Here is a 14173-nt window from a genome sequence, read left to right as displayed (position 1 = left end):
TGTCTTGCATCTTGGGGTACAAAAATGTACCTGGATATCACTTGAATTACATGATTCAAATTTAATTTTCCATGGTAAGCATTATCAGAGAATAACAACTGCGGATTTGTATGACTGAAACCTTTAGGGTCTAGCTAGCAATGTATCCCATGATGAGGTCATGAAATATATCCACTCTGATTTGTGTAGACTGAATAGTCTTACCCAGAAGAATGATCTGCATGACTATAAAAGTATGAAAGCAACAGTAAACAGGGATTCATGCTGCAGAATCATTGTACAGCCTTTGTAATGTTTCTCCATGTACTCTTGCTTTCTCTCAGCCTTTTGTCAAAAGGGGAAAAGCCACTTTGTCACATAATGGAGAGCCCAGAGTACCCTTTACTCTCTAAAGATGGAGATGTTACAATTGGAGGAGCTTTTTCAATACATAGCAGTGTTACACAGCCATCAATGTCATTTACTGAAGCACCCGAGTCTCTGATATGCTCAAGGTTTGTTGCACAGGGAAAAATTACAATGGATTGATTTGTATTACTACATATTTTTAACCACTGTATTTTTAAAATTTGCATATATAATTAACACTTCTTTTCTGGCTAATATATTTTTTCATGTTTACAGTGTTAACCTCAGAGAACTGCGCTTTGCTCAGGCCATGATTTTTGTAATTGAGGAAATCAACAGAAACAGCAACTTGCTACCAAACATCTCTATTGGTTACAGGATTTATGACAACTGTGGCTCAAGGTTATTGTCAATGAGGGCAGCCATGGCTCTCATGAATGGTCAGGACTTAACTGCAAATGAAGTCTGCTCTGGACAAGCAGGAGTCCAAGCCATCATAGGGGAGTCAGAGTCTTCTCCTACTATCGTACTTGCCAAAACTACAGGTCCTTTTAAGATCCCAGTGGTAAGACACAATCGTGTTGATTTATGTCGTACACACATATAAATGAGATTTCTTTCCTTTTTTTCCATAATATTTGAATGCTACCTGGAATTTACACTAGGCCAAAATCTCATTATGAATAGTAAAAGAGGACTAACATGACGTTAAATAAAATTATATGATGTATAATGGTTTACCTTGAAGGGTGAACCAAAAAATCAAGTGAAGTGTACTTCAAGACACTGTTTACAAACCAGGGGATCAATTACACCATAGATGTCTATGTAACTTTAATATCATTAAGATATATGTATCATGTTTCCTCCTTTCCATCTGTCCACAGAATACATTTTGCCCTAGAACTCCCAGTGGGTCGTCTAATATGCCTTTCTCTCAACAGGTAAGTCATGCTGCCACATGTGAATGTTTGAGCAGCAGGACAGAATATCCTTCTTTTTACAGAACTATAGCTAGTGATTACTACCAGAGCAGAGCACTAGCACAGTTGGTCAAACACTTTGGCTGGTATTGGGTAGGAACAGTGAACAGTGACAGCGACTACGGAAACAATGGAATTGCCATTTTTCTGGAAGCGGCCAAAGAGGAGGGCATATGTGTAGAGTACTCTGAGAAGTTTGATCGGACAGAGCCAGCTAAACTCCAGAAAGTAGTAGACATAATCAAAAAGGGCACAGCAAAAGTGATTATTATGTTTCTTGCTCACATTGAAATGAACATTTTAATAGAGCAGCTCATACTAAAGAATGTAACTGGCTTCCAGATGATTGGTGTGGAGGTGTGGATAACTGCTGTCAACCTAATAACTCCAACAAGTTACAGTGTACTTGGAGGATCACTTGGATTTGATGTGGGAAAAGCCAACATTGCTGGTTTTGCTGACTATGTTATAAAAGAATTTTGGGAAACAGCTATCCCCTGCTCAGATGCCAAAAGAAAAAATTCTCAGGCTAAAGACACCTGCAGTAGATATGAGGATCTGATTCAATTTAAAAACTATAATGAAGATGTCTCTGAACTGAGATATGCAAATAATATCTACAGTGGTGTTTATGCTGTGGCTCATGCTCTACACAGCTTATTCGGATGCATAAACAACATTTGTGAGAAAAAGTGGACAATACAGCCATGGCAGGTAGCACTGTAATTAAAATCTTAGGGAAAATCTCAATGTGTGACATTCTCCACTTGAATGCAACGCACTCTTTCTTTCCAAGGTTGTTGAGTCTCTGAAAAAAGTAAATTTTACCACAAGGACAGGAGAGCAGGTGTGGTTCGATAGCACTGGTGCAACAGCTGCGAAGTATGATGTGATCAACTGGCAGCGGGGGCCTGATGGAGAAGTGATATTTAAGCAAGTTGGATACTACGATGCCTCCCTTCCTCCTGGAAAGCAGTTTGTCATAACTAACAAAAATATAGTTTGGGGTGGAGGTCAAGCTGAGGTATGGACAACGGTGGCAAATTATGGTCATTCTACTATAAACAGTAATATATAACATGCATTATCAAATGACCTGCGAAGAAACTACTGCTTATGAAATCTACACAGAAAATACTGATTGGTGTTTAACTATATATCATATAGAAGCCAAGATCCGTGTGCAGTGACAGCTGTCCTCCAGGCACCAGGAAGGCTGGACAGAAAGGAAGGCCAGTCTGCTGCTATGACTGTATACCATGTGCAGAAGGAGAGATCAGTAACAGGACAGGTAATTTCAGGCTTACAAAGTTTCAAAGAAGGTTTACAAGCTGTACATTGTGTATTCTACTTCTGTTATTCAGGATACAGTTCCTGAGCAACAACATCAATAAATTAAACTATAAACCCATTTTCATTTCTAATGAGGATGATCGTTAATTCTTTTGCAGATTCAAATAACTGCGAGCAGTGTCCTGGGGAATACTGGTCTAATGCCGAAAGAGATAAATGTGTTTTAAAGGTCGTTGAGTTTCTCTCGTTCACAGAGGTTATGGGGATAATACTGGTATTCTTTTCTTTGTTTGGAGCAGGATTAACGATATTTGTGGGTATTCTATTTATAATTAAAAAGGAATCTCCAATTGTCAGAGCCAACAACTCAGAGCTCAGCTTCCTGCTGCTTTTTTCACTGGCTCTGTGTTTCCTCTGTTCACTTACATTCATTGGTCAGCCCTCTGAGTGGTCCTGCATGCTTCGCCACACAGCGTTTGGAATCACCTTCGTCCTCTGCATCTCCTGTGTTCTGGGGAAAACAATAGTGGTGTTAATGGCCTTCAGGGCTACACTTCCAGGCAGCAATGTCATGAAGTGGTTTGGGCCTCCACAGCAGAGATTTAGCGTCCTTGCCTTCACTCTCATACAGGTCATAATTTGTGTGATTTGGTTAACAATATCCCCTCCTTTCCCTTACAATAACATGAATTACTACAAAGAAAAGATCATATTAGAATGTAAATTAGGTTCAGCAATAGGGTTCTGGGCTGTGCTGGGTTATATAGGAGTCCTGGCTAGCTTGTGTTTTGTTTTGGCTTTTCTGGCTCGAAAGCTGCCTGATAATTTTAATGAAGCCAAGTTCATTACATTCAGCATACTGATATTCTGTGCAGTTTGGATCACCTTTATTCCAGCTTATGTCAGCTCTCCTGGAAAGTTCACTGTGGCTGTAGAGACATTTGCCATTTTAGCTTCAAGCTTTGGTTTGTTATTCTGTATATTTACACCTAAGTGTTACATTATTCTGTTTAAGCCTGAACTAAATACAAAGAAACATGTCATGGGGAAAATGGCATCTAAATCTCTTTAAGAAATTAAATAAACTATTTACATCTACAGAGTGCTGACATTTTGATTTACATGTGATTGTGGTCACACACAGTGAAACATTATTAAATCAAACATTACAACAACTGCAGGTTTGAATCTCAGTGAAAGATACAAATAATTATATATATATATATATATATATATATATATATATATATATATATAATAACATAATTATAACCTCAAATGACTAGTAAATGTTAACAGATTCTGCACTCATTAACAGTTTTATCAACTTTATGGTATAAACATGCATTTATGATTATTTATGCCATTTTATAAATCTGCTCCAAAGCCCAACACACAAACATGCCACAGTGGAAAGACTAAAAACTCTGTCATACCAATTGGGAGAAAGTTACACTATGCCATTATGCCAGCTGTTAAACATACTACAATTGAATATTCAGTAGACGATATATTCATCTTAATTTGGTGGCACAGTTGTATAAAAGGATATTTCGATTCCACATAAATTGATTGGTCTCTAGTATACTTTCCTACAAGCCACTTTAATTTATATAGAAAAATGTACCTATCATGGAAAAAACACAATTGTCAAATTATGCAGGTGGTTCCAAAGACACATGGTCAGGTTACTTTATGAACTCCTCAATCTCCGAATAGAAAACATGAAGGGATGTCCTTTAGCAGGGAGTATAAAGACTCTTTCCAGTCCCCTGGCTCAGTACAGGGGAAAACTACAATAATCCAAATGGTTTTTACTGTAACTGTGAAGATATTTGCCATTATTGCCTCAAATTATGGATTACAGGTTTTTGTACCTTTATTCAAGTGTTTGAGAATTCAAACATATTTACTAAGACCAGACCGGAGGTAATTAATCTAAATTAGGGACCTGGAGGTTGTGGGTTCGATTCCCGCTCCGGGTGACTGTCTGCGAGGAGTTGGTGTGTTCTCCCCGTGTCCGCGTGGGTTTCCTTCCACAGCCCAAAAAAAACCACATGTTGGTAGGTGGATTGGCGACTCAAAAGTGTCTGTAGGTGTGAGTGTGTGAGTGAATGTGTGTGTGTGTGTTTCTGTGTTGCCCTGTGAAGGACTGGCGCCCCCTCCAGGGTGTATTCCCGCCTTGCGCCCATTGATTCCAGGTAGGCTCTGGACCCACCATGACCCTGAATTGGACAAGTGGTTACAGATAATGAATGAATTTATGGCTTTAATTAGGTTATGCTAACCTTCTTGATGAATAAAAGAAGGAAAAAAAATCACCACTGTGCCACAAATCTCCATTTTTGTCCATTTCTAGTTAACTACATCATTTGAACATTTATTTAGAGTCCCTCACCTGCTCCTTAGTCTTCCACTTAACATCATCAAGTTCACAGTTTATTTTTTGAAGTTTTTCTCATGCTATTTGACTTGGCAATCATTCCATGTAACCTAGCTTGTTGTCTCAGCCTTTTCAGCAATTTCTTTTTTTTTTTTTTTTTTGCAGTCAATGTCATTTATTTGTCTGGGTTTTTTCCTTTTTTCTAAAATCGACCGCTATATCTTTTATTCTTCCATATGAGCCATGTAATATTGTCTTGCTGAACTTGCTGATGTTTACCCCACAGACAACGTGAACATGATCAACAATTCATTGTTTAATTGTGTAATGCACACAGTCACTATCCCCCGGCTTATGCTGCGATTTTTGGTTGAGGCTTTCATCATAAAGTAGCACAAACTCATTAGCTTCTGATGCTTAATTAATGAGTAAGGACTAAAAATACAGTGCAATACTATGGAGAGAGACTAGTCTCTAAATACTTGACAAATATGTTTCACTATTCACAAATACATCCCGATTGTTTGTAATTTGTACAAATACAGTTAAATTCAGGAATATGTGTTTATGGTTTTAATAGATATATCAGAATTTTATGTGAAAATGAATACGTTTGTACATATTTTACATCTATCTGTAAAGTCAAAGTCTCGAATTTAAAATTTATTTTTAAGTGTTGAAACTGCATTTGTGGATCAAGTCACTCGCCTGTTTCTGTGATGTGTTTTTGTTCACATCCTCTTGCTGGTTTTTGTCTTTTGAAACCTTTCGTTTGCATTTCACCCTATCCACACACAAACTCAACCTCATCCATGAATTTGACTAGCAGGCGAACAAGATTCCACTAGGTGGCACTGTTGTTTTAGAAGGTATCGAGCCACCTTAAATGGAGAAGCAATTGTGGAACATTTAATGTGGAACTGGAAATTTCGAACAAAATAAGTCGACAAATGATCCGCTGAATTCAGCCTCACAGACAGTTAGGCATGGGTGATCACTGTCAAACACTGCCTTCCCTGACTTCACTGCAGACTAGGGTTGCCAAATAAAATACTTTTAAACACTCCTCATGGTCATCGCTTTTATTTAGCCAGTCAGCAGTCAGAGTTAGCTGTACATCATTTAATTCGGCAGCCAATGGAGTCACAGTCCCACCTACTGACAATTATTTACAGTTCATTTTATTTTAAATAAGACTGCTAAAGCAAATAAACTTACCTTTATTTCACACATTGTTCTCCTGTGACCACGTTTCAGAAAAGAAAGCTCCGCCTTCAAATGATGCTGGATAGTGACTGCCACCTCTTATTGGCCTGTTTTTTCCATACTTTTTTGACCATTTTTATTGGTTGCTGTCATTTAAAGAAACATGTACTGTACACTGGGCTTAAGAAATTTTTCTGTTGCCCGAGGGCCACACTGCAGTAGAGGTTCCAGGTAGGACGGTATGTTTTAGCCCTGTTTTGAGCACGCAAATAGAGTGGAGAGCTAACAAATGGAGAGGAACCATCATCAGAATTTTATAAAATAGTGTTTTTCATTAAAAATGTGAAGAACACCTTTTACAAATTAAAGTAACAATTTAGAGGAGTTTTTAAATCACATGTTATGAAATGCTACATATTTGTATTTTTTTTTGGTTAAAAGTGTGATGTATTAATATTTGGAGGACTTAATTTGGTGCTGTTTTAACTGGCATATTTTTTGTGGTTATCTTTTAAAGCCACATACATGCGGCCCTTCAGTGCAAATATGTAGAAGCCTCTACGTGATGATGAATTTTTAGGAAATTAGTGAAGATTTTATGCTGGAACACATTTGAGATATTAATTCCCTAAGTCCCTAAAAGCCTTCCACACTGGTGAACCCTAAAAAATGTGTGCCCCGAGCCTTATCTGTGACAGGGCTTTAGTTTGTAATTGTATGCCTGTGAATATGGCCACATAACAGTCCAAAAATTTCTGTGAATGTGTGGGTATTCTGATGTTCTTGAAACAATTTCTGAAACTAGCCCCCTTTAAGCCACTGGAACCCCAATGCAGAATGAAGGGATTACCTCACATATCCCTTACAGCCATCTGACAGTCTTCTTTAGGAGAATTAAAAAAAATGAAGGGTGTTCAGGTGATGAGGCTGTTGACATTCCTTAAGAAACAACTGTAAAAATAAGCAAATATTAGACAAGAGATCTATATAATTATAGAACTATGAAGAACAAACTCATTTAAACGTATTAACTTACATATATCACTTTGTATATATATTGCAAATAAAATGATAATTCTAAATGAATAAACTATTATGCAGTTACTGTAGAAGGTTTCACCAAAGAGATGGTAAGAATACAAATGAGCATCAGTGCTAGAACATGTTGTAGAATTCAGCAAGATGATGCAGAAAGTTTTACAGGAGAAAATTATTCAGACAAATGCCAGAGAAAGGAAGATATAGGATTAACAGCGAGACCGTTAATCCAAGCTCCAATAGTAAACATTTAATCATTTGTTTATTTATTTATTTATTTATTTATTTATTTATTCAATTCTTTTTAGACTTATATTTACTTTACAAGGGTTTAAAATGATAAATATTGTAAAATAAAAAATGTAAAGAAAAGGAAATATAAAAAAAAAAGTAACAGGACAGTACCAAAATCAATATAAACGTACAACAGGTAAAAGATACTTAGGGCCTGCCCCTTTCAAATTAGTGATGCTCACATTTGCAAGTCACACCTACTTTCACTGTGGTTAAGAATTGACATTACCACAGATGACTTGCCTTTCCTTATGTATAAATACCACAAGTCCTACCTGTCCAACTAGTTAAAAAGAGCAGTCCTTGTTCCCATACTTCACAATGATCTCTACTTAGTAACTGAATAGGAGGATGGAGCCTGTATTTATTCTCTTACATGTTGTAATGGCCATCATCAGTGTTTCAAAAACAAACGGGACGTACTGTAGCTTGCAAGGAGAGCCTGTATACCCACAACTATCCAAGGATGGTGATGTCATTATTGGAGGGATTTTCCCCTTCCATAGCATTTGGGAAATCACGGAGGCGTCCTACATGGTCAAGCCATCACCACTGAATTGCATGAGGTAAAGAGCAAGTCCAAATGACTTTTTCGGACACTGAAAGAATATGTATTATTTTAAACAGGCTTAAACTACAGTAATAATCAATATCTCATCTGTTAATAATGTCTTTGAATATTATTTCTAATTTGTTCTAATCTAGCCTTGATCTCAGAGCCTTCCAGTTTTCACAGTCCTTAATCTATGCAATAGAAGAGATCAACAACAGTTCTTCATTACTGCCTGGAGTGTCTCTGGGCTACAGAATCTACGACACCTGCAGTTCTACGGCGATGGGTGTTAGGATGGCTATGGCACTTATTAATGGGAATGAGCAGACAGTCTTTAATGAACCCTGCACAAAGCCAGCCCAGGTGCAAGCCATAATCGGAGAGACTTACTCATCAGCATCAATGGCTATTGCAACAAGTGTTGGCCCTTTCAGCATTCCCTTAGTAAGGATTTATGCAATCTATATTAGCATTGTAACAATTTGGACATCACTTGAATGCTGAAATAATGTTCAAAGTCATCTTAGGACCTAAATTTAATGTTACCTGAATTAAAAAATATAAATAAATTGACTTACTTGACATACCTGCATGAATCTGTTTTAGATCAGCCACTATGCAACTTGTGAGTGTCTCAGTGACAAACAGAAATACTCATCATTCCTGCGCACCATCCCCAGTGATTACTACCAAAGCAGAGCACTGGCAGAAATGGTCAAACATTTTAACTGGACCTGGGTAGGTGCAATAAGAAGAGATGATGATTATGGTAACAGTGGGATGGCTGCATTTACAAAAGCTGCAGAACAATTAGGCATTTGCCTGGAATATTCCCTTCCATATTTCAGAACCTACTCACAAGAAAAAGTATTGAGAATAATTCAGCAGATTAAAAGCTCCACTTCTCGAGTGATAGTGGGATTTCTCGCCCACTGGGACTTGGAGATTTTGCTAAATGTATTTTATGATCACAACATCACTGGATACCAGTGGGTGGGAACTGAAGGCTGGATCTCTGATTCAGGACTAGCCTCACTAGACAAACACAAAATACTGCAAGGAGCCATAGGGCTTGCAATTCCTAAAACAACAGTGGCAGGTCTGAAGGCCTTCATTTTGGATATTCAGCCACTGAGATATGCAGGCAGTGCAATTTTTACTAAATTCTGGGAAGCTCTGTTCAAGTGTAAATACAACAACCAGAATAACTCTACATATACAACAGAGTGCACAGGAAAAGAGAAACTGTCTGATGTTGAAAACGCCTTTACAGACATGTCACTAATGCCCATTTTCAGTAACGTGTATAAAGGAGCGTATGCTGTTGCTCATGCTTTACACAACCTCCTTGGCTGCACACAAACATGTCCAACAAAGAAGCAGCCTGACCCTCTCACTGTGAGTTAAAACAATATTAAGCACAATCTTGTGCTAACATTTTCAAAGCCGTGGCACATAACTGTAATATTCATTTAGAAAAGGCAGAGAAATTACTACTGTTTTATGGGAAAATGTTAACTTTTCTTTTAATTTTGCAGCCTAAAAGTTATTCTGTTTTTTTCAGTTCCTAGAACAAATTAAAAGGGTGCATTTTAAAACCAAAGAGAATGAAGAAGTTTTTTTTGATAACAATGGAGACCCTGCTGCAAAATATGAGATAATAAACTGGCAGAGAAGTAAAGAACACCAGCATGAATTTGTCACGGTTGGCCTTTATGACTCCTCTTTACCTTCTCACAATCGATTAGAAGTAAAATTGACCTCTATCATATGGGCACAGAGTACAAATCAGGTAAATAAGGGATGAAGCTTAGATAATAAATAAATAAATAAATAAATACACACTTTTTTATTATGTACAAAAAATTGTTTTAGGCTATCAAACATTTGTTTTGATCACAGGTGCCGGTGTCTGTGTGCAGCGAAAGCTGTCCTCCTGGCACCAGGAAAGCTGTACAGAAAGGAAAGCCTATCTGTTGCTTTGACTGTATACCATGTGCTGAAGGAGAGATCAGTAATACAACAGGTAATAATTACACAAAGCTGTTTGGAATTTATGTTGTGACTAAAAATGTCATAGACTATATGACATAAAAAAAGTTAAAGGCGGCACAAAAGGTCTGTCAACATATTTTACGATATGGAAGGCTGTAAACTAATATGTAATATTTATTTTAAATATATTATTTGTGCTCTTATTTATGTTCTCTCTCTCTCTCTCCCTCTCTCTCTCTCTCTCTCTCTCTCAGATTCGATTAAATGTGAACAATGCTACAAAGACTACTGGTCAAATACTCACAGAGATGAATGTGTAAAGAAAGAAATTGAATTCTTGTCTTATGAAGAAACGATGGGTATTTTGCTGACAGTTATTTCCATTATTGGTACATTTATGACAATACTAATAGCAATCATATTCTTTAGACATAAAAATACACCAATAGTCAAAGCCAACAACTCAGACCTGAGCTTCCTGCTGCTCTTCTCACTGACTCTGTGTTTCCTCTGTTCACTTACTTTCATTGGTCAGCCCTCTGAGTGGTCCTGTATGCTTCGGCACACAGCATTCGGCATCACATTCGTCCTCTGCATCTCCTGTGTTCTGGGGAAAACTATAGTGGTGTTAATGGCCTTCAGGGCTACACTTCCTGGTAGTAATGTCATGAAGTGGTTTGGGCCTCCACAGCAGAGACTCAGTGTCCTTGCTTTCACTCTCATACAGGTCATTATTTGTGTGCTTTGGTTAAGAACGTCCCCCCCTTTCCCCTTCAAAAATCTAAACCACTACAAAGAAAAGATCATTCTAGAATGTCATTTAGGGTCAACTATAGGATTCTGGGCTGTACTGGGTTATATAGGACTCTTGGCACTTTTATGTTTTGTTTTGGCTTTTCTGGCTCGAAAGCTGCCTAATAATTTTAATGAAGCCAAATTTATAACATTCAGTATGATCATATTCTGTGCTGTTTGGATCACCTTTATTCCAGCTTATGTCAGCTCCCCTGGAAAGTTTACTGTAGCTGTTGAGATATTTGCTATTTTAGCTTCAAGCTTTGGTTTGCTATTCTGTATATTTCTCCCAAAGTGTTATATAATCATACTGAAACCAGAGAAGAACACTAAAAAGCAAATTATGGGAAAAGTGCCAGTTAAGTAAGCAACAAATTCCTCTTAACAAATATAAAATAAATAGGTGTTTAAGTTTGTACAGGAAAATACTTTTTAGCTGCTTCCCCAAACCTTAAATAACCAAATGACAACATTCCTTTTTGAATCTGAATAATCAACATTGCGATAAGATGTGCCCATTTTTAATATATAATTTTAAACAAGAGCAAAGAGAAACTAAGCAAGCCTAGTTTAGCCGGACCACCATTAGCCATATAGCCATTGTCACAGAAATTTTTCTGGCATTTCAAAAACAGGAAAGCCTCAAATATATACCCTTGTCATTGGAAGCTCTGGGGAAGCTTTGGTGCTTTATATCAATGTCTTTGTTTACAATAATAACTATAAAACTATAAAATTAGATTATTACTTGTTTTTGAACATTTCTAAAACCAAGCACCTTTACATTTTATCAACCAATTAATCTATACTATAGATACTATAAGGAACTAGTTATTTATTACTGACTTACATTTATCAGGGTCTGACTGATAAAACAGTGCTGTAACAAATTCACAGCCTTGTTTATTTTGAGTAACACCTCGCTCTGGTGTTCTGGCTATAATAATCCCAAGAAAAGGACCTCTGGCACTGCTGAACAGTTCCAAATTTAGCTCACGAACTGGAATGTGAAATATGGTAGAGCTAACAACCTTAAGTTCTCTCAGTGAAATACGGTTGAATTAACAGTTTCTACATCTCTGGCTAGATGCAATCCCAGTAGTCCGCCAGTCAAACCACAGCCTAAAAAATGTTGAAAAGAAAACACAAAAGTGGTGTTGAAAGGTGGGACATGGGCGCAAGTGTGCATGCTTGGCTAAAGGCAGACTCAAGCAAGGCAGTAATTACAGCATTTATACTGGCTAATGTTCATTCACTGGATAATAAACTGGATTATATTTGACTTTTATGATCTCAGAAAATTTTAAGGAACTGCTTTGCATTTATGTATTGAATTCAGCCACTAATGTGGCTGAAGGAAAACTTCACAAACACCGGGACTGAGCTGAATGCAGAGTAGACAGAGTATCCTTGCAACCTGATAAAATCAGAAATGGCTGATTATGTAAACAAACTGCAGCATCAAGATCCCACAGTTGTTCCATAACTCTGCTCATAGCATATAGACATCAAAATTATGTAATATAATTTTATATGCATGTAATATAATAATAAATGCATAAATATTATACATATAAATGTTACTCCCAAAGCAAGAAAATGTTGATGTGTTGTTCACGATGCACATCATATATCACAGGCTGGTAAGCCACAGATTTGAATTTTGGGTTCAGAACATTTACATTACTGATATACACTGTCTGACCCCCCAAAAAATTCACGTTTGGATCTAAATAAGCAAATAACTAAGAGACATTCATTCATTCATTAACTGTAAATGCTTATCCAGTTCAGGGTAGCAGTGGGTACATAGCCTACTTGGAATCATTGGGCGCAAGGCGGGAATACACCCTGGAGGGGGCGCCAGTCCTTCACAGGGCAACTAAGAGACAGAGACTGAATAATAGTTACAGTGATTACTATGATTCAGCAGGCCAAGAAGCCAAACTGATGCAGTGAATAGATTCTCATTTCTCCAATATCCATGCTGGTAGATGGGAAGATGCATGCCATGGTGATGGAAAAAAAAATACTGTGTTGTATAAGAGTCCGATTTTTGGCCTGTATCAAGCAAAGAAAACAAAAGAGACAGTGGAAATTACTGCAGTTGAGAACTCAAATTATTGGGACTAAAAAGCCATGTGATCACAAGAAAACCATTGATGATAAAAGTTTCAGTTTGCTAACGTGCATACTGATTGGACTTTGAGCAGTGGAAAAATGTCATGTTGTCTGATGAGTCCAGATTTACTCTAATGCAGAGCAAATGGTGCATCAGGTTAAGAAGGGACATGAATGAAGTAATGCGCCCACCATATACATTGCCTACTGTGCAAGCCTCTGGGGGCAGTATTATGATTGTTGGTTACTTCGGTTGGTCCGGTCTAGGCTCAGAAATGCTATGTAAGCTTTTTTTCCCAAATGCACTGATTGAATGGATAATACTATGAATGCTTTTTATTCTTGCCTGATGGGAAGTGGATCTTCAGGAATGATAATGTAGAGATTCATCCTGATCAAAAGGTGAAATAGGGGTTCTGGGAGCATTTTTACATATTAGCAATGACAATTCCTGACTTCAAAAGTCTTTGGGATATGCTGAAGAAGATTTTATGAAGTGGTTAGACTCTTTTGTAATCAATAAAAAATCTCTGCCAAAAAGCAATGGACATTGCATAATGCATAGCTGTGAGGTAGCCATTATATATATTTTTCAATATTTATATGATAGTGAAACAAAATACTTATCCATCATACCATAATGACTACCTCCATGTTTCTACACTCACTGTTCATTCTCTCTGCTCCACTGACCATATAGGAGCACTTGATAGATCAACAATTACAGACTGTAATTTGCAAATGTTGTTCACTCCCTTGCACCCTGTTCTGCAATGGCAGGTCAACAAATGACCACCAGAGTGTAGGTACGACTTGGCTGGTGAATCATTCTTAGTGCTGCAGGGACACAGATGTTAGGGTGGTGGTGTTAGTGTGTGTTGCGCTGGTATTAGTGGATTAGACACAGCAGAGCTGCTGGATTTGCTGGACATGCTAGAGTTGGAATAGCCCACCAACCAAAATTATGCAGCTAATACCATCTTGCGTTCTGTGAGAACTCCCATGACCAATAATTAAAGACTAGAGCAGTGGTTCCCAAATTTTCTACCGAGCCCCCAAACCCACTTATGTAGATGAGAATATTTTCAAGCCAGAATGGGACTGGACCAAGACCACCTCCTTGAGTGTCTCAGTATGGTTGTTTGGGTCTGCATCTGTCTGCGA

General features: G+C 37.6%; 2 protein-coding genes across 2 annotated transcripts; both read left to right on the top strand.

Annotated features, from left to right (window-relative positions):
- Positions 1–291: 291 nt before the first annotated feature.
- LOC136709149 (extracellular calcium-sensing receptor-like) lies at positions 292–3696 on the top strand. Its single transcript, XM_066684171.1, has 6 exons — positions 292–494; positions 625–913; positions 1293–2045; positions 2128–2355; positions 2499–2622; positions 2783–3696. Exons 1-6 carry the CDS (start codon positions 292–294, stop codon positions 3694–3696), a joined length of 2511 nt encoding a protein of 836 aa, XP_066540268.1.
- Positions 3697–7896: 4200 nt separating this feature from the next.
- On the top strand, positions 7897–11255 carry LOC136709513 (extracellular calcium-sensing receptor-like). The gene is made up of 6 exons (XM_066684804.1): positions 7897–8111; positions 8251–8542; positions 8705–9496; positions 9663–9890; positions 10001–10124; positions 10348–11255. The coding sequence occupies exons 1-6, from the start codon at positions 7897–7899 to the stop codon at positions 11253–11255; spliced, it is 2559 nt and encodes an 852-aa protein (XP_066540901.1).
- The last annotated feature ends 2918 nt before the right edge of the window (positions 11256–14173 follow it).

The sequence above is a fragment of the Hoplias malabaricus genome, chromosome 11 (assembly GCF_029633855.1).
Source record: "Hoplias malabaricus isolate fHopMal1 chromosome 11, fHopMal1.hap1, whole genome shotgun sequence".
In the NCBI taxonomy this organism is placed as follows: domain Eukaryota; kingdom Metazoa; phylum Chordata; class Actinopteri; order Characiformes; family Erythrinidae; genus Hoplias; species Hoplias malabaricus.
Note: the sequence above shows the minus strand (reverse complement) of the source record. Positions and strands in the feature narration are given on the sequence as shown.

Bases quoted from the DNA above. Each gene is read 5' to 3' on its own strand.
- LOC136709513 (XM_066684804.1), top strand. From the start codon at position 7,897: ATGGAGCCTGTATTTATTCTCTTACATGTTGTAATGGCCATCATCAGT. The intron at 8,112-8,250 runs GTAAAGAGCAAG...GTTCTAATCTAG, and splicing joins TCACCACTGAATTGCATGAG to CCTTGATCTCAGAGCCTTCC. The intron at 9,891-10,000 runs GTAAATAAGGGA...TTTTGATCACAG, and splicing joins GGGCACAGAGTACAAATCAG to GTGCCGGTGTCTGTGTGCAG.
- LOC136709149 (XM_066684171.1), top strand. From the start codon at position 292: ATGTTTCTCCATGTACTCTTGCTTTCTCTCAGCCTTTTGTCAAAAGGG. The intron at 495-624 runs GTTTGTTGCACA...TCATGTTTACAG, and splicing joins GAGTCTCTGATATGCTCAAG to TGTTAACCTCAGAGAACTGC. The intron at 2,356-2,498 runs GTATGGACAACG...TATATCATATAG, and splicing joins GGGGTGGAGGTCAAGCTGAG to AAGCCAAGATCCGTGTGCAG.